General features: G+C 44.1%; 2 protein-coding genes, 1 non-coding gene and 1 pseudogene across 3 annotated transcripts; 2 read left to right on the forward strand and 2 right to left on the reverse strand.

Annotated features, from left to right (window-relative positions):
• The first annotated feature begins 2,137 nt into the window (after window positions 1-2,137).
• On the forward strand, window positions 2,138-5,178 carry LOC127769436 (alliin lyase-like). Its single transcript, XM_052295022.1, has 5 exons — window positions 2,138-2,554; window positions 3,433-3,733; window positions 3,830-4,125; window positions 4,231-4,517; window positions 4,631-5,178. Exons 1-5 carry the CDS (start codon window positions 2,211-2,213, stop codon window positions 4,858-4,860), a joined length of 1,458 nt encoding a protein of 485 aa, XP_052150982.1. The 5' UTR covers window positions 2,138-2,210; the 3' UTR covers window positions 4,861-5,178.
• A 64-nt stretch (window positions 5,179-5,242) lies between these two features.
• TRNAG-CCC (transfer RNA glycine (anticodon CCC)) lies at window positions 5,243-5,313 on the reverse strand. Its single transcript has one exon. It is a non-coding gene; the product is annotated as a tRNA-Gly (tRNA).
• A 276-nt stretch (window positions 5,314-5,589) lies between these two features.
• LOC127769080 (zinc finger A20 and AN1 domain-containing stress-associated protein 2-like) lies at window positions 5,590-6,962 on the reverse strand (annotated as a pseudogene).
• An 11,357-nt stretch (window positions 6,963-18,319) lies between these two features.
• Window positions 18,320-22,763, forward strand: LOC127760366 (tryptophan aminotransferase-related protein 3-like). Its single transcript, XM_052284606.1, has 5 exons — window positions 18,320-18,731; window positions 21,010-21,310; window positions 21,430-21,722; window positions 21,828-22,114; window positions 22,216-22,763. Exons 1-5 carry the CDS (start codon window positions 18,388-18,390, stop codon window positions 22,443-22,445), a joined length of 1,455 nt encoding a protein of 484 aa, XP_052140566.1. The 5' UTR covers window positions 18,320-18,387; the 3' UTR covers window positions 22,446-22,763.
• The last annotated feature ends 4,236 nt before the right edge of the window (window positions 22,764-26,999 follow it).

Raw genomic sequence — 26,999 nt, forward strand, 5'->3', positions numbered from 1 at the left:
TAAGAAATTTTTTTTAGCCCTTGCATATGAAGTATCACTGTCACATATTAGGATGTCTTGCAGATTGTCTTTGGATTTTGGGACATGCAATTCATTCGCTTCCTAATCCTGATCATGCTCATGTTCACAAATTTAGGAAATCACTGTTATGCATTTGAAGGATTTTCTATACATAAATCTTAGTCTTCACTCTACACATCTATTGCCGGTTGTACAATTCTGGGAGATGATGCTTTAGAACCAATGCTTTTTAACTGCAATTGCCAAAATGCTCCCAATTATGTCCCGTAGAAAATTTAATCTTGATAAAGTTATAATGCATGCCGTAGATCTGAAATTTCAGACAAACTTCTAGAGACTTAAATTTTAAAAATTTGCAAAAACATAATGGTCACCTTGGTTTTGGAGCCGGGAGTACATTTATCACCAACATCACTAATGTTGTATTATAGTTTGTTTAAGATATCTAAAAAATTTCTCCTAATTATCTACACCATGTATCTGAAGCTTTTATTGCAGAAGGTTCAACAACTTATTACATTTTATGTGCCATGGGATATTGGGATATTTCTCCATTTTTACACTTGAAGCAAATTTTTTGTGTTTGTTTTATCAGGTACATAAATTAGATAGAAAGAGAATAGAACATTAAGAAACTTGCCTGGAGCAATGCCCCTGCCAGTCCACTCCATCACACTGTTTAATTTTTTATTACTGAGTGTTAGCTATCCCTGTCTTCCTTATTACTAAATGCTAATACATAGACTTAATTTCAGTTGTTGAACTCCTTTCCAACAGCCTATCTGTTCACAACAAGGAATACTAGGTGCAAAGAAGACTACCTAGGACATGTTTAGGATTCTATTGCCTTCTTAGTCCAACTAGGTAATTTTCATTGGGAATCATGTGACTTTCTACAGCTTACACCAAGGTAATTAAATTTCAGTGTCATTGCACTTGTGAAGTTCATTTCATTGCTTTCTTGGTTTTATTTCCCGCCATCACATTTTATACATTTAGTTAGGAACGAAGCAATGACTATCACTTTTTTGTTTGTTTCTATATTTATGCAACCGTGGATATCAACTAACCAAGTTGTGGTATCTTATATTACTACTTTTAGAGCTGATGATGACCTACAACTGATATCATGAATTTGTGACTCAATTATATTGATGTCCCTAACTTTTTTTAATGTTCTTGAATTGTTTCTCTAGGAATTTCATGAACTCAGTAACTAAAAGGTAATTCAGAGCAGTTGTTTAAAGGTCCTCAAATTTTATCATTTGGCTGTAGAATATGAATTTGTTCCACAGGACGAAATGCATAGTATAATCTGAGATGTTCTGCACTAACAGCCGTGCCAGTGTCACCTAATTATCTGTCGTTTATTTTATATTGTTAGCAGTTAAAAGAATTGATTAAGCCATCATTTGATATGATTTTTTTTCAATTCAAAATTTTAATAAGTGAGCAATCTAAAGGGCAGAAGCATACTCACAAATTTCAAATCCGATAATGGAATATCTGTGGTTTTCAGTTCTTTTATTTTATAAAGTTAGAATCCACGTATAACAGACCTTTAGGCTCTTTTATCGTAGCAATTGCCTCTCACTCTGATGCTCATGCATGTAAGAGCATGTGACATTATCAAGTTTTTGCTTTTGTAACACTAACAAAACCATGTTCCAGTTTACATTCAAATCGGTGAATGTATTGATTGGATTTGCGTGTTCATTGTTGAGTTTGTAGTGAATATTGAAGAAATCTGTTGATCAAAAGATTTTATGTTTATGTTTTAAAATGGAAATAAAAAAATGTGTTCTATTTCTTTACTATTATTTTAATAAAAACAGAAGTGAACGAGGTGGTTTTTTAAAATGCGAATACTAAGATTTGAAAAACGTGCCAGTATGTTCTATAAGGGACTCTCATTGTAATGAAGTATAGATAGGGACTCTAATCAGGCCTCCTATAAATCGTTATTGATTTGTCAAAATATCTCTGGAAAAGAATTACTACTACCTGCCGGCGATCACAACACCGATTTGGACAGGTTTTATTGTTTGAGCACGACGCGAAATCTAACAAAAGCTGCTCCACACGAACACTGCTTGTAGAAAATGACGATAAATTCACAGGCTCACAGTGCAGTGGCCCATCTCTTTGGACGGAGAGGGCCACCGGAGACAGGAAGGCAGAAAGAAAAAATGGCGATAGGATGGCATAGGTCACAGAGCCTGGCGTCTGCAGGGCTCGGGCTGCACGTCCTCCTCTGCTCGTCGTTGCTGCTCAACGCCGTCTTCATCGCGCACCAATTCCTCGGGGCCTCACCGCCGGCAACGCCGGAGCGGCTCGGCGACGGGCTGAGCTGGGCACTGCAGGCGGCCAAGGAGGCCGAGGACGTGGCCGCCGTCGACTGCTCCGGCCACGGGAGCGTGTTCCTGGATGGCGTCACCGGCGAGGACGGGCGGCCCGGGTGCGAGTGCAACAGCTGCTTCTCCGGTCCGGACTGCTCCGTCCGAATCCCCAACTGCGCCGCCGACGGTCAAGGGTAATGACTGGCCTCTCCTCGCTTGCTCGTGCTCTTGCGCGCTGCTCCACAACGCCTTGCATGCACGCAGCTTCCCTCCTCTTTGTCTTTGGTGTGAAATACTTTTGAACTCTCGAGGGTATCGAGGACAGTTTGCACTTACATCACTCAAATAGTTATAAAAAAATCATAAAAATATCTAACACTGGTACAATATACATATAACACTTCATCACAAAATTTAAACATAAACTCAACTCACACATAAAAAAAAGAGAGAAATTTCAACGTACAAACAATATAGTACTATTAATCTCTAAATTTGTCTTTTTTTTAAAAAAACTACAAGTTAAACTTGAAATTGATTTTTGCTGAAGTGATAGATGTTACTATTTCTCTGTCCTATGTTATAAAAAAATAGATTTTTTTTGGGAGTAGCTATATTTATAGCGCCATATTTTTCACCAAAAAATAGTCGGTATGTTTTTACATTGTAAATCCTTAAATTACATATATAATTTTAGTGTATTTACAATGTAAGTCTCAAAATTACATATGTAAGTCCTAAAATTACGTATATAAATCCTAAAATTACATACTAATTACATATCTAAGTGGTGTGTAACTACCGTGTAAACTTGTATAAAATATGAAAAGTGACATATTCGTTGCAAGAAAACTGTCGATTAAGATATAGCAATTCCGTATATAAAACCAACCGGAAGATCGGGTGGATACGGTTGCCGCAGCGTTTGCATGCGAACGAATCTAACGGACTTGAAAACAGACTGAGATTAGTGAAAAAAACTGTCGCCATCTTTATAGCAATCCGTTTTTTTTTTCACAACCATTAGTGTCCTGTCCTGATGGTGTGTTGTTGTTGCAATGGCTCTGTGCAGCGGGGACCCGTTGTTCCTGGAGCCGTATTGGAAGCGCCACGCCGCGGCCAGCGCCGTGGTGTTCTCCGGGTGGCATCGCTTGAGCTACATCACCACCGATGGCCACTTAAAGTCCGTTGAGCTCGATCGCCAGATCCGGCGGCTCCACAGGGCCGTCGGCAACGCGGTCGTCGACGACAAGTACTTGGTCTTCGGGACCGGCTCCACCCACCTGATCAACGCGCTGGTGTACGCGCTCTCCCCGGAAGGCAACGCCGCCTCGCCGCCGGCCAGCGTCGTCGCCACCGTGCCGTATTTCGCGGTCCGTGATCCCAACACCACTTCACGATGACACATCCTACGAGCATCTATACGCGACTTCACTAACTAGTTGTGTTGATCGATGATATGTATGTAGATGTACAAGTCACAGACCGTCATGTTCGACGGCCGGGAGTACAGATGGGACGGGACAACCGCTGCGTGGGCAAACAACAACAGCTCCCGGAACCCCACCAGGGGTTTCATTGAGTTCGTCACCTCGCCGAACAACCCCGACAGCACGTTGCACGAGCCCATCCTCGCCGGCTCGTCGGCGATCGTCGACCACGCGTACTACTGGCCTCACCTGACGCACATCCCGGCGCCCGCCGACGAGGACGTCATGCTCTTCACCACGTCCAAGCTCTCCGGCCACGCCGGCAGCAGATTCGGGTACACATGGGCCACAGAGTTCCCAGCTGCATGCCATTTGCAAGCAAGACACGTACACAACGACACCAAAGCTGATCGATATACGCCGTGCCGTGCATTACGCAGGTGGGCGCTGGTAAGGGACGAGAAGGTCGCGAGCAGGGCGATATCCTACATCGAGGAGAGCACCGTGGGCACGTCCCGGGAGACCCAGCTCCGGGTGCTGAAGATCCTCAAGGTGATACTGGCCAACCTGCACGGCAAGGAGGACATCTTCGCCTTCGGCTACGACGTGATGAGCAGCCGGTGGCGAAGGCTCAACGCCGTCGTGTCGCGGTCCACCCGGATCTCGCTGCAGAAGATGCCACCCCAGTACTGCACTTACTTCAACCGGATCAAAGAACCATCGCCAGGTTAAAACGGCACATTATCTCTGCAGATCATGGCATTTCAATTTCTCTCGCTACCTCTCAATCGAATTCTTTAAGCTGATGCGATGGCGTGTTTGGTCTACCCTGATCTGCAGCCTACGCTTGGGTGAAATGCGAGTGGGTGGAAGACGACGACTGCTACGAGACGCTGCTGGCGGCGGGGATCAACTCGCTTACCGGCACTGTTAACGAGGCCGGCACTCGGTACACGCGGCTGAGCCTCATCAAGACGCAGGACGACTTCGACATGCTCCTGGAGAGGATCACCGAATTTGTCGATGCCGAGAAGCACGGCAGAGCTCCCGCTGCCTCCAGCTCCATGTGAAAATCGTGAATTGGGACCGGGACAAAAGCTTTCGTCTAGCTGGCTTCGATGGCCATTGTGCCGGAACGATCAGCTGCTAGCTGATTGTAGGCAATAAATACAAGGCAACGTGGAAAATCAAGACTGGAATGATCAGCTACGCGTTAATCGTTCATTCGTTCGCTGTCGACCTTTCGACGGACAGGTGTAATTATGTGGATCTACACAATCAATTAGGTGGACACTATGTGATTATGTTTGCAGTGACTAATAATTGAGTATGTAAATAAATGAAGATCATACATGTTACTGATTCAGCACTCGTCATTCTTGGAATCAAAAGGGAAAAGGGAAAATGAAAGCAGATAGAGGCACTTAGAACTGCTAAAATAATTTTAAAAACTGCGCATCCGGGGAATCGAACCCCGGTCAGTACCGTGGGAGGGTACTATGATACCACTACACCAGATGCGCTTACATTTAAATTTACCAAACATGTTCTTCATGTTAATATAAAGTAATAACTCGTATAATATTGCACGGTAAAGCGAGCAAATTGTTGAGCTAATATATTCAGATTTGGCGAATTGGCAGCCAATTTCCAGAAAATAAAATCATCTCCTACGACATTGTCGTGCTCTGAAAATGTGAGGAGATGAAAGTGATTTATGTTCCACACAAGTCAAGCACTAGAGCAGAGCTACGAGCTAGTACTATGATAATGATACTTCTATCAAATGTAAACAGCACAATAGGTAAACTCTAATAATCAATTTTCAATCCCTACAGATTACAGATATCATATGATATTGCATACTCCGATTAGTAGCGATTCTATCATGCACGAGAAGCAACCATTTGGTTTGGCCATGACAATGTTGGTAAGACTGAGCAGTAGTGGGAGTGGATTCTAATCCCTCGAGGGGATATTTCCTCGTATATCTTTTTCTTCTAAATTCGATGCAAATAGTTGTGAAAAAATCTGAAAAAAATTGACAATGTAGAGTATAATGATACCTACTAGTCCACCAAAATTCATGTTCAAATTCGATCTACACATCGAGAAACAAAAAAGACAAATTTAGATATAAACAGTACGCTACTATTCATACGCTGAATTTGTCTTTTTTATATCTCGACGTGTGAGTTGAGTTTGGACTTAAGATTTTGTGAAGTTGTATATATGTGTTGTATGAATGTTGTCAAATTTTTCCAGAATTTTTTATAACCATTTAGATAGTTTTTGAGCAAACGAGGAAACATCCCCTCGAGGGATTAGAATAGTTTCCAGCAGTAGTAGCTTTTTCAGAGCTTGTCGACCTTGTCGGCACTGACGACGGGATTGGCGCGGGCGATGGCGTCGCGCCCGGCGCGCCCCTGTAATCGTAGCCACAGTCGTGCCTGTCCGAGTAGCGGGTGCGCGCCGCAGAACACGGCGCCGCAGCGGCACTCGAACCCCATCAGCCCCACTCTCCTCCCGCACGCAGCGCACCTGCTCTTCGTCTTCGCCCGCGGCGGCGGCGGCGGAGGCATCGCCCCCTCGTCCACGGGAATGCCCTCCGGCACGGTACCGCGCCGTGAAGCTCCGTGGACGACGATGACGACGGCGCCTGGGACATCACGGTCTGGCGGAGGCTGTCGCGGTAGCACTTGGAGCAGAGGCCGCGGGTGTTGGCAGAGCCGGAGAAGCCGCAGCCGTTCGCGCACGGGAGCGGCAGCCGCTCGTCCAGCGTCTCGCTCCCCTGCTCCATCGCTCGCCCGAACGCAGAGGCTTCTCTTCCCCGGGGAGTCGACGATCGAGGTGGTTGGCAGCTGCAAGAAACGTACAGGATAACAGGAATCGGACGGGGATTCGTAGGGTCTGTACCGAACGCGACTTGGTGCCTCAAGGCCTCGGGAAGGTGGGATGATCCGAAGCAAGTTGAATATGATGTGTTTTACAAGGGAGCGCAACCGCGGGCAGTGGAATCTTCGGTTGGTGGTGCCGAGTGACTGGTGCTAGTGGCGCAGCCAGCCGTGCAGGAATGCCAATAAAATTTCTGGTTTTTGCGGGCAGCCGTTTAATCTGGATAGGATGGAGGTTGTTCTTCTGGGTCTGATGGTAAACCAGTTAATTAAATCAATTTTGGGCATCCAGGTCTACAACCATTTTTTGTGTGTGGTGAAGGTGAACAGAGCAAAAAGATTTCATTGTTAAGTTGATAGGATGGGCATCATGCTTTATGACGATGCTATGCCGCCGTCTACTTGGAGACGTGAATCTGTCCTCTTGCCTTCGCTGCCACCTCCTCCTCCCGATCTACCCTCCTTCGGTGAGTCACTAAATAACCCACAGAGAGGGCAGGTTGCGTACATAGCGGATTCACAGAAGACGAGGAAGTCCTAGTATAGTAAAACAAAATGTCGTTGGCGTTTCGTAAAAAGAATGACGTTGGCAAAAAATAGAGATCACCGATGAGGTTAAATGCGCCAAGTTCATCCTAACCGAGCACATGAATAAACTCTATTCATATGGTGTTATCTTAACTACTGTAATAAAGAACTAAAACACCCTTAGAGCAATGTCACCCCCATAAAAAAGGTCCAGGGTAGTGATATAATTTTCCGTCGCATATGAATAAAAAAGAGTTCATAAGAGGCAAAAGGGAAGGGTTCTCCATCCATTCTCTCCATCTTCACTACTATCACACATGTCAGATCTAAAGAGAGAATGGTGTCAAACTCATTCTCATATGCACAAAAACACATTGAATGTTTTTGAGTAATTTCAATTTTGCGACGCACGAACTTTCTGGTGAACCGACCAACGACTTATGTAAAAAAATTGCAACCAATGGTGCCAAACATATTTCCATTGATCCATCCATTTGTCAGTTTGTCACCCTCACCACCAAGCACCACCGAGCTCCAAGGCCCCACCACCGCCCCATCACCACAGGTAGGGATGCAAACGGGGTAGGCAAGCGGGTTTTTTTAGCCCGCTTATCTCACTTCTAGTTCATTTTTTCTTCTAAATATTGTACTATCATATAAGAAATGAACTAGTAAACGGGTTTTTATGCGGGTAGCGGGACTACCCACTTGCATCCCTAGCCACAGCCCAACGTCGTCCGCTCCACCATCAAGCATGCCCCTGCCGCCGAGCACCATCTTTCCGTCGCTATGTGCTTCCCCAGCCCGACACCGTCTTGTCGGTTGTCACTGCCCTTACCGCCACCGAGCGCCGTCCCTCGCCACCTCATTAAAGAACTCCGAGGGGAGCCACCGCCAACCCTATCTCGGCACCACGCTGGCTCCACCGCATTCCGCATAGCCAAGCCTCTGCCGTGAAAGAAGAGGACCAGCAGCGCCGGTCCCTACTGTACAAGAAGAGGACCAACAGGAAGTGGCATTGCTTTTTTTTTTTTTGTTTCGAATTTTTGGTCTGTTGTATAGTGTTGCTCTCAAAATCAATTGGTAGAGTATGATGGCAAAGTAGCAGCAGGGATTGCTCTCGAAGTCAATTGGTAGATAAGCAAATTTGGATTCGTTGTACATGATGTAAATACTTTGTAATGCTCTCGTAGAGGGTGCAGATGGCTGGTGGCGGGGATGGTGGCTCCCGAGTCGGGACAGTGGGGACGCAGAGGCGCCCGATGGCGAGTGCATAGGCGCGCAACGGCAGGGGCAGTAACGCACGGTGTTGGGGGCGCAGGTGCTTGGCGGTAGGTGGCGACACTCGGTATTGGGACGGCAACGCATGGGCCAAACAATGGATGGATCGATCGACCCTATCTCCTCTCTCTCTCTTTGGATCTGATATGTGGGGCTAGCTAGGGGCAAAAATGTCTCCAAAACTGAGAAAAATAATGAAATGGAAAAGAAAACCAAGAACTAGAGAAAAGGAGGAGAAAGTGGGTGCTTCTAATACTGTAATACATGGTCGATCGCTGAACGCGACCAGCTCGCCTCCCTCGCTGGCCTGTAGCACGCGGGCCCACGTGCAGTAAAAATATACCAAAAAAGAAAGGAAATTATTTTAAACCAGAAATATAATATTTCTGTTTTCCACTGACGCATTTTCAGGTGAACATCCACGTGCTTATTTTTCTTTTTAGTTTTAGATATACTTTGTTTGTATTGGTTTATGTCAGCCTGTTACCCAACATATCCCTAATAAGCACATCTAGTTGCTTCATATTTTTTTTATTGGTTTTGGGTGACTTCAAATCCTATTGTAAGTAGGAACTTTTAACGTACAAACTTCACATGTATAAACTTTATACGTAGAAACTTTGTACACATGAACTTTGGCCTATAAATTTTATGTATATAAAATTTAGATATAAAAAGTTTCTATACATGAATTTCAAACGAATTAAAAAAAATCAAAAAGGGCCAAAAACAGGACAAGAAGGTAGCTGCATAGAAAAGTTTAGGAAAAAGTACGGATTACGCCCCCAAACTATCGTGGTCGAACGAATTATCTCATGAACAATAAAACTAGACATTATTCACCTCTAACTATGCAAACCAGACGAATTACCCCCTCAACCCAATCCGCGATGGTTTTGGTCTACGTGGCGTACGCGTGGCAGTTCAGTCAGTGAGGCCCACCTGTCATTTTCTCACCCTTTCTCTTCTCTCTCTTTCCCTAATCCCCCCTCTCTCTCCCTCCTCTCTCCCCTCACCTCCATTACCAACCGACGACGACGAGCTGAGGACTGCGGCGCGCGGGGGCGGAGCCAACTGGTGGCGCGAAGGGGGGGCCGAGGACGGCGGCGAGCCACGCGACGGCGGGTCTTCGTCGTGGGAGCAGAGGAGCAGCAGCCGACGCGGCCTCACCTTCCATCGATGCGCGGGAGGGCGGCGCGACAGCAGGGGGACACGGGCGTAGCCCCCTCCTGCTAATGCGGTGGCTGGCGGCTGCCCGAGCAGCGTCGTCGCCGCTGCCGTCTTGCTCCATGTCCCGACGCCGCCGCCGCTGCCACTGGAGCCGGCCGAGCTCGTCGACCCGCCGGCTCATGAAATACCAAGATCTGGCAGTCCTCTGCCTGGGCCTGTTCCTGTTGGTGGGAAGCATCTGGAGCACCAGTAGCAGCAGGAACACACCAAATCCCTTCACAGAGAGAATCAAAATTCCTCAGAGACAAGAACACTAGAGATGATTCCTCCTGCTCACCGCCGGCCACCTACAGCGGCATCGAGGAAGAAAAGGTCGTCAAAACCAGCGAGAGGACAACACACACCACACGCGACCACGCAGGACCAGCGGATTCAACAACCACGCAAAAAAAAAAAAAAAAAGCAGCAGCGGTGGTGGCATGGATGGAGCGATGAAATTGCAGCGAACACGCCGCTGCTACCGGAGCCGGCCGAGCTCATCGACCCGCCGCCGCCGCCCACCACCTGCACCCGCGCGGCGCCGTGCGCTGACCTGCGCCCGACGGCCCGAGAGAGAGGGGAAGAGAGAGAGACAGGTGGACCCCACCAACAAAAAAAAAAATAAAACGCTGACTGGATTGCCACGTATACGCCCACGTAGGACAAAATCGCTCTGGATTGGGTCGAGGTGGGTAATTTGTCCGATATTGAAAGTTCAGGGTAAACGATGTCCGATTTTCAGGTTTAGGGGGTAATTCGACCAACCGCGATAGTTCAAGACGGTAATTCGTACTTTTTCCAAAAGTTTAATATGTAGTTATGCAGTACATGCACGTCTTTGTCAGCAACAAAAGAAAAAAAAAAGAGAGATATGCACTAACTTGCTTCCATCAAAACCGATAACAATAAAAAAGAGAAAACAACAAAATTCGAAGCAATTTCTAACAGCAAAACGGTGAAAGCAAAGAAATAGGAAATGGTTGCGGTGCGCGAGCCTAGGCTAGAAAGGAAAAGAAAAAAAAAACCCATCGCTCCACCAGGATCACAGCAAACGCCCATTAGCAATTTTTGAGAAAATGCTACCAAATACTAATGTTAAATTATACTCCCTCCCTCTCTAAATTTGACGCCGTTGAATTTTTTAAATATATATGACCGTTTGTCTTATTAAAAAATTTAAGTAATTATTAATTCTTTTTCTATGATTTGATTCATTGATAAATATATTTTTATGTATACATATAGTTTTACATATTTCAGAAAAGTTTTTGAATAAGACGAATGGTCAAACATATTTAAAAAAGTCAACGGCGTCAAACATTTAGGGAAGGAAGGAGTACAATGCGTTGATTAGTTGGTAAAACCTAAAAGGCGCGCTAATTGAGTGGTATATTCTCAAAATTATCGTCTTGTGAGATAATATATAGAAGACTATTTTAATCTTATTATTGTTATACGAAATTCACTGTAAGAATTCGCTTGAATATATATTTTTCTGAAAAAATCATGAGCTGCAATTAGGAGTTCGATCATCTCAAGTTAGCATATGAGGTTTTTTTAAGAAATTTCTTATATAACTCATGTATTTTTTAAAAGCGGAGAAACTTAAAACCCGACTCAAATACGGATATGTATCTCTAAAAGCGAACGTACTTAACAACTGACTCAACACTGATGACATAAAGAAACCGTTAAAAATATTTTTATCTTTTATAATAGTAGAGATAGAGATAGAGACTAGTCAAGGGCGGCTTCACGGCCATTCGGATCGGAAAGCTACAAGCCTGCAGCTTTACGTACAATTTCCTCACGTCACGATGAGAGACAAGGAATCATCAACTACGCTGTCCCCGCATAGCAACTGGGGAATCAGTCCATCAAAAAATCTCGGGGAATCAGGGTTATAATTTTCTCATCGCAATAGACTAGTGAATATAAGAATCTAGTGGAATCTCTCTCTCTTCCCTCTAGCAGTATTTTTGTGGTGACTGGTGGCTCGACTTCGATGGTTCGTGGAATAAGAGCAGATTTTAGCTGACTTTTCCGCGCGTATATAGGAAACAACAAGAAGTAGAAAACCGTTAGAACGGACCAACAATGAAATAGTAGCATAGATATTTTTTTTTATATAACACTGAAAAAAATACCCGTACGTTGCAACGGGTAAACTAAAATTTTACCAAATATAAAATATTATATTATTAGGGTTGAGTTTTTCATGATATGGGCCTTTAAAAAAAATATATTTCTAGAGAAATAATGAAAGTTCAAAAAAAAAAAAGAAGAAAAGGCCTCTTTAGAGGTTAGACCCGCCGGCTTGCTAGGGCATTCGCACGCGCGGCTCAGCATCCCAGCAGTATTGCAACCCAGGAAGGGAGGCCGGCCCGACGCGGATCAACCTGAGCCGTTCATTTTCATTGACGGCTCAGATCGATTCTGAATCCATCAAAACCGCTAATCCTAACCCTCATTCACTATCTCCTTTCCTACCCCACCGCGAGTCCGCGAGCCGCCTCTCTCTCTCTCTTGGTGCCACCTCTCCCCCTTCGCCGCTCCTCCTCCCCTTCCCCAGCGGCGCCGCTCCCCCTCCACCCACCGGCGGCGCCGCTTCATCTCCCTCTCTTCCTCCCAACCGTCATTCCCCTCGCCCTCTCTCACGCCTCTCGCGTGATGGGTCCGGCAACGGCGACCGCAGGTGGATCCGGCCGCAATGGTGGCGGCCGAGGACGGATCAGGCGGTGGCGGCTCCATCCGACCCCTTTCGCCTCCCTCCTGTGGCGGATCTGACGGCAGTGGCGGTGTCGGCCCCATTCCTGGTGTGGCGACGCGGCCAGGAGCGGCGGTGGGCTCGGGAGCTGGTCGCGGTGGAAGGCGGTGATGCGGACAACGGCAATGGCAACGACGACGGCGGCGGCAGATGACGACGACGGCGATGACGACCATAGCGGCAGACGACGACGGCGGCGGCGGCGACGACCACGGGGAGGACTGCTGTGGGAGGCGGCTAGGGTTAGGGTTTGGTTTTTTTTTTATTTGGGATGTTGATTTTGTGGGGGATTCTTGATTTTGATTTGGGATTGCAATTGAGTGATTTTGTGATTTTGGGCAAAGGGGTTGGGAGCAATTGGTTGATCTGCTTGTGGATTTTTTTTATGGTGTATTTGAGTTCTTTTGTGGATCTCTCTTCTGATTTTATTTTGTTGGATTAGAGTTTGATTCTTTTAGTTTTTTGTTAGAAAAATCGCAAAAAAGTGCACGGGAGGGAATCAGACTGGAAAATAAGGCCAAAAATCGCAAAAAAAAAAATGCACGGGGAGGGTATCGGACTGCACATCGCATTATACTCGGACGACGTACCAAAATTCTTGCCAAAAACATCTTAAACTTTTATAATACTAGAAAAATGCCCGTGCGTTGCAATGGGTGAAGGATATTTTAATCTTATTGTTGTTGTACGGTTTAGCTAAAGTGAAATTAACTGTAAGAATTCGCTTAGATATATTTTTTACAAAATCATGAGCCGCAATTAGGGGTCCGATCATCTCAAGTTAGCATGCAAGTTTTTTAAAGAGATTTGTATATGACTCCTTCTGTATTTCTAAAAACGAACACAATTAAAAACCAACTCACGGATATGTATTTTCAAAAGTGATTGAACTTAAAAACCGATTCAAACACAAATGACGTACCAAAAGTACCAACAAAAACATCTTTATTTTTTTATAATAGTAGAGGTAGAGATTTCTTATACAACTCCATCCATATTTCCAAAAGCTAACGAACTTAAAACCCGACTCAAATACTGATCTATATTTCCAAAAGTGAACGAACTTAAAAACCGACTCATACACGGATAACGTACCAAAGTATATGCAAAAACATCTTCAATTTTTATATTTTATAATATGTAAAGATAAAGATATAATACAGTGATATACCTGTGCATTTCAACGGCAGATTTTTCATGGGATTTAAAGTAATTTTGACCGGTTAAACAGCCTGCTGCAGGTTTTTCTGGTCTAATTGAGGAGCACTGTACTAATAAAGCAATGTGTCAGCTATCTAGAGGAGAAAAGAAATTGAAAAAAACTGAGAAAAACGGTGAGGGTAGGAGGGTAATTAACTGATGATACGGGGTAGAGGTGGGCCGGTTCAGTTTACAGGATTTTCTCGTGCTACGCACGCTAGGGAAGAGAGCAGGATTGTACTTTTAAAGTAGTTGTAGACAAGGTAATAAATAGCGATCGTAGCGGACTACATGTAGCGTATTGGAACTTAGCGGCCGCTATAGCGTTTCGCGACCGCTATACAGTCTGTTATTGACTTTGTTAGATCTCTATAATGCTAAAATGATGTTCTTTACATATGGATAGAATAACTTAGTACAATGTGCCTTCTTTATCTTATATATTAATATGTTATTCCATAATTTTTATGTTATGAAATGTAGAAGTAATTAAGCATGCAGTTTAAATTTTAATTTTTAAGTGAAACTTGATGTTAATCTTGATATAAAATCTAAATTTATGGTTATTTTTCTTAATTTTGCTATTGAAACTTAGTGTCCGCAATAGCGCCCGCTATCCGCAATCCGCTACCCAGTCACTAATCCGCTACCAATTTACTATACGCTATTTATTATCTTGGTTGTAGATAAAACAAATATACATATTTAAGTTGTAATATTACGATATGATAGTTTTAGCTATCGTGCTTATTAAAAACCATATGTTTGGTATTTGCTACTGGATTTTAAATGCCTTAAAATTTATTAAAAAAATACAAATTACATATTACTAAGCCTAAAATCGTAGCGCTAGACTGTGTAGTTTTCGTTTATTTTAGTTGGGATTTTGTTATTTTATATGGTTTTATTTTTACGTTTATATGCTTGAGTATTTTGCATGTTTTTTTTTCATGAACAGAAAATTTATTTTCTATTAGTCTAAAGAAGGGACTTTGTTTAAATAAAGGATGAGAAAGGTATGTTTTTTTAAAAAAAAACATACAAGCACCTACACTTCCAATATACTTATACCTGATCATCGTAATATTTAGCACTGATTTTGTCACAAGGCTATCTTTTTTTAAAAAAGAGCAAAAGCTTTGCCACATATATATTGATACAGAAGAGTCACAAGGCTATCATGAGTTTTATACCTCACAATATATCATTTCATCAACTTTTGTTTGGTCAGAATTTACTTCTATAACATGATCTGTTTGCAAATAACAAGGATATCCATCTCAAGCAAATATATGTTTAGTTCTAATTTACATCAGAATGGTCAATTTTCAATTCATTCTATGTATTTCGTTATGACCAACAATGGTTATGTAGAGATAAACAAGGTTTCGTGGAAATAATGTTGCCATTAAACATCAATATTTTCATAAGGTATTTGTAAAAAAATTAATGGAAAAAAACATAATGCATTGTGGGTCTAGATTAACCGTGTAGTTGTGTACAACATGCAATTGTGTCTATAGAAATACTATATATTAAAGAGTTATATATTAAATTGAACTCTCCTTATAAAACTCATATATGAAATGGAAGCTAAAAGTTTGTCATGTAAAGTGTAACACAGCACAAAATTACGTGAGACAATCCACTGCCTTTGTTATATCTATCCTATAGAATATTATTGATTAAATATGATATTTCATAACAAATGAATAGTTTCATAATTTTAAAAAGTATTATTTTAGTTTTACGAAATTTACTCCTTCCCTTATATGTACTCTCGCTACTTTGTGAATGGTCTGCTTGCATTAATTTCTTAACCATCGGACTGTGATGATGTGTCATGTAGTACTATTTTATTTAGAGTGAATTATAATTTTGGTCATCTTTTATTATCAAAGTTTCACTTTAGATATATTTAAATTAATTCTTTTACTTTGGATGGGGTAACTTTGCTATTTTTTTGTTTGGATCACCCTAAATAACTTCTTCAGCACTCATTAACAACCTCAAACAAATATGTTTTAATATACCAGTGAGCTTCCCTATCCATGTAATGCCTTATCTTCACTGTAATAAAGGGTTTATATGAATAGTAAAGAGAGTTGCGTGAAGGGTGTTCCAATATTAAAAATGATAAGGTTACCTGATTCAAAGTGAAAAGATTGGTTTAAGAATGTTTTAAAGTTTTATTTTAGCAATAAAAAGTGATCCAACCGGTGATTTTTTTTAATTCATCAATTTATATAGTGCTGCAAATGTAGTAATTGTTTGCATTTAGTATCGAACATTATTTGATGTCCCTGAGATCAGGGGACAGCAAATAATTAAGTGGTTGGAGTGTTCTTATCATATGGCTGCTAGAGGGCCCGCTTTAATATAATATCATTTCACTTTTCAGATTAAATCAGTATATACCGGGAAGAAAACCACCACGGTAATTCTCCCACAGCATTAGTGATTAGTGTTTAATCCGGCCCAATAATTCCATGAATGAGGTCAGAGAGTTTGATCAACTACCCTGTCCTGGTCTATTTAGTATAACTGGGTGGCCCGCGCAATTGCGCGGCTAGCACCCATACAAAATTATCTATTTTTTACATATGATTTTACTTAAAATTTGTTAAATAACTATCTGTTAGAACATTGAAAGACCGACTTTATCATCCCGGTGCTTTTAATAGTCATGCTAATCACTACGCCTTATTTCTTTGTCATCGTTTTATTTACTTGCTCGATCTACCAATGCTTTCATTCATCCTTCCTGGAACCTCTACAAATTTGACCTTGTGGTTTTAGAGTTCATTGTATTGTTGGGTTTCATTTTTATAATTTTTAGAAGTCTCGCCAAACGCCGCCGCTATACTCCTCTTTGGCCTGTCCGCTGCCTCCCATTTTTATTATCGTTGAGATTTGAAAATCGAATATGATTATAATTGAGAGTTTTTTTTTACTTTCTAGAAATCCCTCCAATCGTCAAGATCGTGCTGCTTAACGACCTGCTCGTCGTCCCTCCTCTTAATTATCATTGATATTCTATTTAAGGTTTTGTTTATAGTTTTTAGATGTCCCATCTACCTACACCACTCTAATTTTTTATGGGTCTATTCTCTTGTCTTTATTATAATTTGTCATGTTGTGGTCTGTATGGACTATTTTTTTTCAAAAATAAATATTTCTTATTGTGATATTTCTTTCATTTATAAATTGTAATTCTACTCGAACTCTTATAATTATTTTTTTATTTACTTTACCACCCTCGGCATGCACTCCTGTGGCAACTGCCTCCTATCTCATTTGTTTGCGCACGCTCACCTGCCCATTGCTTCTCTTCTTTATCATCTCACTACACCGGTAAGATCCGTATTATTGATAGGATTTTTTTATAGTTTTTTAAAAATTCCTGCAAGCCGTCGTTGAATGCCGCCTTATTTGCCGTGCCTTGGTAATATGTCTGTTTTCTTTTGATTAAATGTGGTTTTTTTAGCCCTGCAAATGTGAATTAATTCTTAGATAGAATATGGTGGAGAATTGATGATCGAACATTGCAGGCTGCCAAATACTGACCTTGATCTTGATGTCTTGATAATTTCTATACCTCATTATGTAATATTTGATATTTATAGTATTCTTTAACCACAAAATTATCTCCAAATGCAAGAAAAAGTAGGAATATATTTTTGTCTTTCAATCTACAACCAACAAAACAATTAAACTTCTTACTTAACAAAATTTTGATCATACTAAACTTGCCTTTCAATGACATCGTGTGCGTGCGCGTGGGCGCGTGGCTGACTAAATCACGCGCTGCTGCGCAAGGAAAGGAGGCATTGGTTGGCTGAGTGAGTTTGATTGTTAGCTGGCAGGTCTCTTTTTTGTTGTATGCGGTAAGTGCCAAGGAAACAGATTGATTTTCCTTTTTTTTTTTTGGGTAAGTTTCTTCAGGGACAAAAGTAACGTTGTCAGCCCTCTGTCCGGTTGGGCCATCACAGTCCGAACAAAATTTTTATTTTGCTGTATAGTATTTTTTTTTTACATAGTTTGAGTAGGATTTGTCATGTACTCTTTCTTACTTATACTATTCCGATCAATCTTAACGGTTAAACTATAAGTCTATCATGATCTAGCGGTGTAAATTTTTTTCTTTTTCTTCGATTAATGTGGGAATTTCTAACCTCCACAGTGAATGTGGTGCCTTCTTTTCGAGTTGTCTTAATAATATAATAGATAGATAGATGGTGTGTGTCAGTGTGTGCGTACGTATATACCGCGTAATTAGAAAAATAAAACTACGTCCCATCCTTATAGTCAAGCGTACTCTATATATATATATATATATATATATATATATATATATATATATATATATATATATATATATATATATATATATATATATATATATATATATATATATATAGAATCGTTGTTGATTTGTCAAAAAAACGCATCTCAAACTTCTCAGAAAAACATATAATTGACGGGGACTGTTCAAATCGAAAATATTGTACTTTGTATGAAAGAATTACCTGCACGCGATCACAACTCCGATTTGGACAAAATATTTTATAAGCACAGATTTTATAATCGAACCAAAGCTGGGGCCACACGCGCTGTGCTAGAAACCGATTAATAAACCGGTAGGCTCACAGGCTCACAGTGCAGTGGCCCAGTGGCCGACGGTGAGGTCATTGGAGACACCCCGAGACAGGAAAGCAATGGAGACGGGACGGCATAGGTCACAGAGCCTGGGATCTGCAGGGCTCGCGTTCCACGCACTCCTCTGCTCGTCGTTGCTGCTCAACGCCGTCTTCTTCGCGCACCACCTCCTCAGGTCCTCGCCGACGGCAACGCCGGAGCGGCTCGGCGACGGGCTGAGCTGGGCGCTGCAGGCGGCCAGGGAGGCCGAGGCCGTGGCCGCCGCCGACTGCTCCGGCCACGGTAACGTGTTCCTGGATGGCGTCACCAGCGAGGATGGGCGGCCCGGGTGCGAGTGCAACCGCTGCTTCTCCGGGCCGGACTGCTCCGTCCGGACGCCCAACTGCACCGCCGACGCCGACAGGTAACTAATTTGGCTCTCGTGTTCTTCAGATCTTCTTGGCTGGTGCCTTGGCTTGGCTACTGCACACGTACGTTGGCACATGGCGATGGCTGCCGAATAGGATTAATTATCAATCATCTTGCTCCGAGCCTCCGAGTGTTCAGGGCTTCAGGCGCCATGGCAAGGGGCGCATCCGCGGCCGGCGGATATTCTTGTCCATGCGGAACCGGTTATTTTATCCCTTTGGCATCCCACGATTTGTTATTAAATCTCAAATATCATCAATAAGATAGTTCAATATATAGATGAAATAGTTGTGAAAAAAAAAATCTGAAAATCTTTATACGCTAGCCGCCTATTATACCATAAAATTGTAATTCCAAACTTGGTTTACATATTGAAAAGGGAAAAAAAAACTATCCTTACAAACAGAAATTGTATGTAGTGTCTGCGCTATTTATAGTCATAATTGTTCCTCATTTCAACTTGAATCTAAGCTCCAACCCCAGCTGCAGTAACCACTACCAGTGCACCTCTGTTTGATAGTTCCACTATTTATTGCATACTAGTTCTATAAAAAAATAGGTACTCCCATAGTTTAAGTTAATGTTATTGCCCAAATTAATGTCCTTGCAAGAGGTGTTTCTTGCCCCAACAATTTCACATGAAACATATCTAACCATCCTGTCACCACAATAATTAATACTACAGTCTTTACCTATTATAATAATTAAAGAGTTTTCTGTACTCATGCCTCTTCATCCGTCGCTCCTTGAGTCCTGATCTATTTTATTTGTTTCTTCCGTTTTGGTACATAATCCTGTTTATGATTCCTCTAATCACCCCGTATCCTGATTCCTAGCGACTACTGATTCCAATACTGTTCGCATCTCTGCATACATGATCCCGCTTCTAAAACTGACGGTGAGTGGAAGCCAATACTGTTCGCAACAAAAGCAATCAACAGAATCATGTATTTTGTGGCCCTGTGTTACCGAACCAAACTCCAAAGAAAAATATTAGAAACAGAACGTCAGCTTATCAAGGCCACAAAGTACACGAGGAGAAGACGAGCACAAGAAATTAAGTCATAACAACCCAATAAAATCAACTAGAAAAAATGTTCCCAACTAAAAAGAACCATCGGAAATTTTAACTAGATATTTTTCATGATATGGTATCAGTTTTGAACCAAAGTGGGTTATAATTTCGTGTCATTATTTTCCCTATCATAAGTGATGTGACAATTTAGGATTTTTTTTATCATGAAGCTTAAACTAACAATTTCCGTGATCGGGTGATGGATGTACACAAGTCGGCGTCACAATCAGTTGTGACCGAATATTAATTATTCATGCATGGTGGCATAATTTCAAATTAGTATATTTTCTGTTGCAACGTACAAATATTTTTTAAGTAATAGTTTAAATTAATCTTCCAGCCCAAATTAATCTTCTTCCATGACTACTTCTAGTTCTAGAAGTAGGATTTTACGTCATCGCTGGAAAATATCGAGAGATCAGGTTAATTTTTTTTTTGTTTGTCTCTGCGGTCTAGCATTATACAGGTCGAGTCAAAACAATCGTTGCCCACACATGTGGCTGGGCCGTATCTAAACAAGGACTAAATGTCAATATTTGGGCCGTACAAACCTGGCTCAAGTAAAATCTGTTTTAACCTGGGTCTTACCGGAAATACTGACAGACCAGCCCAATATATCAGTTTTAACTGGCGCGTGTGAGATTAAGAACATCCACAATATATAATTTACTTAAGGATCCTAAACTCTACCACATGTGCATACTTATGGAACACACATTGAAACATATCGTCATCACGTATGAAACACTAAATTTTAACATATTGAAATATATATTTTTTTTATTAGAATATACATAATCATGTGATATCTTGTTGTAAAGATTTAATTATGAAGAATACAACTCGGATTATAGATGGGACAATTAGTTTAAAATAAAAATTATTTAAGATGGGAACGAGGGAGGAAGATGTAGCAGTAGCAGCGCCGCATTTTTATTTTTCTTGTCTAACCGGGCGCGTGTACTAGTATTCTCCTGGTATTTGACTCGAGATCATTTCCCCTCTCTCCTTTAGGTGTATCTATGCAAAAGGTCCATACAATGTGTAGAGTCGGTCTTTTATTCTTCTCTCTGGTTTGGGGCCCCCACATTGCAAATGCTCAAATGAGCTATCATTCCGTACAGAATGTGTAGCACAGCCGCTGGTACGTAGCACGGCACGTACTCCCTAACACTAATCCTGCAATGGTTTTGTGCAGCGGGAACCCGTTGTTCCTGGAGCCGTACTGGAGACGGCACGCGGCAGCCAGCGCCGTGGTGTTCTCCGGGTGGCACCGCTTGAGCTACATCACCACCGGCGGCCGCTTCCATTCCGTCGAGCTCGATCGCCACATCCGGCTGCTGCACAGGGCCGTCGGCAACGCGGTCGTCGACGACAAGTACTTGGTCTTCGGGGCCGGCTCCATGCAGCTCATCAACGCGTTGGTGTACGCGCTCTCCCCCGACGGCAACGCCGACTCGCCGCCGGCAAGCGTCGTCGCCACCGTGCCGTATTACCCGGTCCGTGATTCCAAACACCACCACACGCTGACAACCTGCATGCGAACCATGCCATTGACGATGATCTCAGTTAATTAAGTCGTGCTGAAGTGAACTGCTTTGATCGATGATATGTGTAGGCGTACAAGTCACAAACCGACATGTTTGACGGCCGGGAGTACAGATGGGACGGCACCACCGCTACGTGGTCAAACAACGGCTCGCGAAACTCCACCAAAGGCTTCATCGAGTTCGTCACCTCGCCGAACAACCCCGACACCGCGTTGCGCAAGCCCGTCCTCGCCGGCTCGTCGGCGATCGTCGACCACGCGTACTACTGGCCTCACCTGACGCACATCCCGGCGCCCGCCGACGAGGACGTCATGCTCTTCACCGCTTCCAAGCTCTCCGGCCACGCCGGCAGCAGATTCGGGTACACGCCCTCAAATTAAGCCTGACATTGCAAGCGACACGTGAACACAACGACGCAAAAACTTGTACACTACATATACGTCATACCGTGCTGTGCGTTGCGCAGATGGGCGCTGATAAGGGACGAGAAGGTGGCGAAAAGAGCACTTTCGTACGTAGAGCAGAGCATCATGGGCGCGTCCCGGGACACCCAGCTCCGGATGCTGAAGATCCTAAAGGTGATACTGGCCAACCTGCACGGCAAGGAGGACATCTTCGCCTTCGGCTATGACGTGATGAGGAGCCGATGGCGAAGGCTCAACGCCGTCGTGTCGCGGTCCACCCGGATCTCGCTGCAGAAGATACCGCCCCAGTACTGCACTTACTTCAACCGGATCAAAGAGCCATCGCCAGGTGATCAGTTTGTCTCGCTCGCTAACACTCAAAATCAATTTCTGTCAACCAAAATCTTTGTGCTCATGTGTTGGCTTGTTTGGTCTCCCCCTGATGGGCAGCCTACGCGTGGGTGAAATGCGAGTGGGACGAAGACGTCGACTGCTACGAGACGCTGCTGGCGGCGGGGATCATCTCGCGGTCCGGCACTTTATCCGAGGCTGAAGCTCGGTACACGCGGATGAGCCTCCTCAAGGCGCAGGACGACTTCGACGTGCTCCTGGAGAGGATCACCGAATTCGTCGATGCCGAGGAGCACGGCAGAGCTCCCGGTGGCTCCAGCTCCATGTGAGAAATCGTGAATTGAGAGGGTGCCAAGCTTCGTCTAGCTGGCTTCGATGGGCGCTGTGCCGGAACGATCAGCTCTACTATCTGATTGTTCTTGGGTAAGTTCATGGGTACAATAATCAAGGGGAATGATCAGCTAGACGTTGATTGTTCCCCGTGAATATTTGGACGAACAGGTAGATATTGATTTGTGTGTATTGACGAATGATGTAGATATACACAAGCAATTATGTGTTTCAGTGATCAACAATTGAATATGTAATTAAATGAATATCATACATGTTACATTTACTACTTAAGGCAGAACACTAATTTGTGTGCATACTCCATCAGCATGCGTCATCCTTGAAGTTTCTCTAAAAGCATTAATATGTGCCTCTAAGATAAAGGGAGAAGGAAAAACTTGGGCACGACCGGGAGCAAAAAGACTTATGAATATGTTACCTTAGTTTCCATAAAAACACTTATATAATTATTTCCTTTTCGAACTCTTTGTAAATACTTTTAATCATACTCTATACAATTAAATTGATACTGTTATGTGCCGGTTAGTAAAAGAAAAGATATGCATATGGCATGGCAGGGAAAATGGTAATGTGATATGCATATGGCATGGGTGCGAGCAAAAGTGAAAATGTGGGCAGAGATAGCACATGCAAAAACGAAAATGCGGGTTAAGATAGTACTTAGTTGCATTGAAAAAAATGTGCATCCGGAAAATAGAACCTGACTCGGTATCGTGGAAGGGTACTATGGCCGTGTTTAATTCACCCCCAACTACCCCACACTTCCAATTTTCCATCACATCATATCACATCAAAAACTTTTCTACACATAAACTTTTAAATTTTTTTCCAAACTCCCAACTTTCCCCAAACTTTTAACTTTTTTTAGGAACTAAACACACCTATAATACCATACCACTACACCAGATGCACAGGCCCTAGTAGTCTCCGAATATCGTCATCAAGTTAGAATCACCTACTACCACTGAATCAGCTAATAGCAGGATATGCGGTTAGCATTATATTTTTCTCACGTAAGAGCATATATATTTTGGGAGCGTATCCTATGCACACAGGCCCTCACATGTACACACCGTGTACACCAACTAAAAATTATCACAAAAAATTCTAGAAAAATTCATACATATACTTTCAATAGTATTACATCTACGTGCAAAGTCGCATCTTCAAATTCATTCTACATAGAGAATAACAAAAAAGATAAAATTCTGACAAAATTGCAACCTTAAAACTGTCAGATTTTTTGTTTTTTTTGTTACGGCTAAAATATAATGAATTTGACGTTAAGATTTTAACCCTAGGTGTAATACAATTGAAAGTATGTGTATGATTTTTTCTAGATTTTTTGGTGACATTTTTTAGTTGGTGTGCACGTGTGTACACGTAAGGGCCTGTGTGCATAGGATATGTTGCCATATATTTTTCACATTTTATTTATGAAAGATTAAAATGTCAACATAACTTAGCGCCACTAATACTAATTCCTATATCCATAAATTAAACGCGATATATCCTCTAGTGTTCTGTTAATAATACCATGACTACTTTGTTATATTTGTTTCTTTTCTTCTCTCTATTTATCTTTACCTTTGAACTAGTATTAGTGGCATCTTCTTTTACTATCTTTAATGATATTTTTTTTACCTACTAAAGATCTCATTGTCATATTGTATGGTAGTTCCTTGTCCTAAAATAGTTGTCTTTTTAAAGTTTAAATTCCACAATACTTGTCACTTTAGAGTAATACTAGTCACATCAGTCACCTCAAATTCAAATTTCTACCTATTATACCTTTATCACTGTTTTACTTTCATTCAAATAAGGGGTAATATATTCTTTGCGTGTTAAATCTTAATTTGTTCTAAAAAAATAGAAAGATAACTATTTTTGGACGGAGGAGTACGTCCATGATAGTTTATAGCCCCGTCGCAAATAAAAAATGGCCATTGTCCTCCAGGCTTCTTCATTAATGATCTGGGACAACGGTGTCACGTACACCAAGGGAGTAGTTGGCGTGTAGTATCATATCATAAGGCTGTCACCGGGTCCGATTTAATTAAATGTTCATAGCATCAATTAATTTCGTCTTAAAACGACATACCAGTAAACCACTACGGGTCCATGGCACTTCTCCCGCCGCATTTCTCCTTGACTAATCCCGGAGTAGATAGTTTTTTTTAACGACTCACATGAGACGGTGCGAAATTCTATTGATAGAGCAGGAAAAAATTAAAAGATTATAACCCTGGAGGGTCATAACCAAGAAAAAAGAAAAAAATATACAACCCCCACACACCGACAACGCCAACACACACGACTAGGAGGATGCTAGCACCGGACCGGCCGCCGCTAAACCAACAAAGGAACACAGACGAGATCGCCCTGAGGGGTAAGACAGCACGACAACACCCTTAGGAGGGGGAATTAACCATCGTTGTCAGCCCGGCAAGGCCGGACTGGGTTTTCACCCGCCGCACACCACCTGCGAATCCATGGCTGACGCACCGATGCTCCACCACCACACAACCTCTGCCAACATGTGGGACCCCCGCACCGGCGCCCCCGTCGGCCAGCCTTCGAGCGCCGAAGATCGTGCCACGCCCACCGGCATCTCCTCCTCGCACCAGGGACGCCTCCTCCTCTGCCGGCCGCGCCGAACCGGCCTCCTCCACCGGACGCGCCTCTCGCGCCAATCCGGCCTCCCTCCATCGGCCGCGCCTCTCGCGCCAAGCCGCCCTCCATCTCCACCGCCCGCGCCTCTCGCGCCGAGCCAGCCTCCGCTGCCATCGGCTGCACCTTTCTGCGCCAAGCCGGTTCTTCGACCCCTCCTCCGTACTCTCCCGCGCTAGCCAGATGCAGCCGTCTGCCACCTCCTCGGCTAGCCGACCGAGGCCACCATGCCACCTCCCACCACCACCACGGCCGCTGCTGCCGACGGCCACCTCGCCGCCAGCCAGCCGCAGCCCCATCACCGTCGTCCAGCCGCTACCGCAACCGTCGCCACGAGTTCCGCGCCGCTGCCTCCACCGCGAGAGCCCCAATGCCACAGCCACCAATAGCCGCCAAAGCCGTCGACCAGCCACCGTGCTGTCGCCGCCGACAAGCCGCTGATGCCACCGTCGCCATGAAATCCACGCCGTTACCACCGTCACCGTCGCCCCGTGCTCCCGCGCCGTTGCCGCCGCCGACGTCGCCACGAGCTCCGCGGTGCCGCCACCGCCGCGAGCTTGCTCCGCCACCGCCGTGAGCTTGCCCCGCGTCGCCATCCTCGCCGGCCTCCGGGCAAACAGCCTCAACCACCGTTGGTGACGCTCACACGCGCCTGACCGCGTCGCCCACGACCTCAGCTGCCAGCATGCCTGCTTCCCCGCTGCCAGCATGCCTGCTTCCCCGCCGCCCGCCGTCGCCCGGCGTCAGCCCCACCAAATCCGGCCAAAACAGCGCGGATCTGGGCGGGGGTTTCCGCCGCCGCCGGCCCTATACACCGCCAGTCGCCGCCGCCACCACTCCGCCCCGCTGCCAAGCACCGCCCCGCCGGATCCGGCCGGGCGGGTGCGGATCCGGACGGTTTGCCACCGTCGCCGCCCGGCCAGCTCCTCGGGCCGCCGAGCGCGCGCTGAGGCGAAGCCCCGCCGCCACCGTCCCCGCGGCCACGCGACTTTGCCGGCGCCCGCTCAGGCGGCGGCGAGGCAGAGAAGGAGGGGAGGAGGAGGAAGAAGACGGCGGCGGCGTCACCTCTCGTGTCGCCCGTGGGGAGGGCGATGCGAGAGCCCTTTCCCTGGAGTAGATAGTTTTGCTTGCCTGCTTTGTGTCCGTTCTGTTTATTCATTAATTAGTATCTAAAATAAGATATGTGTCCATCCTTTTATTCTTATAATCGGGTCTCCTATAAAATCGTTGTTGATTTGTCAAAACACATCCTCATCTTCTATGCTTATCAACCAAAATTTTAATTTATAATCTTAAATTTCGAGCTGATAAGGTTTTTTCATCGAAGTTTATTTTTCAGCTTTTGCTTTTAGATCGCTAAGCTAAGAACACGTATATATTTTTATTTTCACAAATTACTTTTCGTATGCAAATATGCCGTTTGGCTTATTCCACGAATAAGCGAAACAATAGGCTCGCTATCTATATAATTGACGGGCCTGTTCAAGCCGAAAATACCTCCCTCAACCGATTCTTCCCCTCCGCTCGCATCCGCCCGTCTGGCCCCTGCTTGAGCTGGCTGCCGGGAGTGCGCGCAGTGGAAGGACGGTGGTGATGGGGCTTTTTCCTCGGCTCCCAGGCAGATGGGCTGAGGTTTGCGGCCGAAGCTGGGAGCACAGTGGTGAACGGCGACGGTGGCGGTGACAGGCATCTCGCTGGCTTGCGAGCGGCGGCTAGGTTGCGTCGGCTTGTGGATGGCAGTGGCGACGGAGTTACTCTCCACACTCTGTTAGAGTTTGTGTCGAATATGCGTACAAAGTCGGTTACAATTTAGGACTTGTAGTTGTACTAGTTATTGGAGTAGAGTAAGAGTCAGACTCTAT

Source organism: Oryza glaberrima, chromosome 1, assembly GCF_000147395.1.
Source record: "Oryza glaberrima chromosome 1, OglaRS2, whole genome shotgun sequence".
Lineage (NCBI taxonomy): Eukaryota > Viridiplantae > Streptophyta > Magnoliopsida > Poales > Poaceae > Oryza > Oryza glaberrima.

Bases quoted from the DNA above. Each gene is read 5' to 3' on its own strand.
- LOC127769436 (XM_052295022.1), top strand. From the start codon at position 2,211: ATGGCGATAGGATGGCATAGGTCACAGAGCCTGGCGTCTGCAGGGCTC. The intron at 2,555-3,432 runs GTAATGACTGGC...GGCTCTGTGCAG, and splicing joins TGCGCCGCCGACGGTCAAGG to CGGGGACCCGTTGTTCCTGG. The intron at 3,734-3,829 runs GTCCGTGATCCC...ATATGTATGTAG, and splicing joins CCACCGTGCCGTATTTCGCG to ATGTACAAGTCACAGACCGT.
- LOC127760366 (XM_052284606.1), top strand. From the start codon at position 18,388: ATGGAGACGGGACGGCATAGGTCACAGAGCCTGGGATCTGCAGGGCTC. The intron at 18,732-21,009 runs GTAACTAATTTG...GGTTTTGTGCAG, and splicing joins TGCACCGCCGACGCCGACAG to CGGGAACCCGTTGTTCCTGG. The intron at 22,115-22,215 runs GTGATCAGTTTG...CCTGATGGGCAG, and splicing joins GATCAAAGAGCCATCGCCAG to CCTACGCGTGGGTGAAATGC.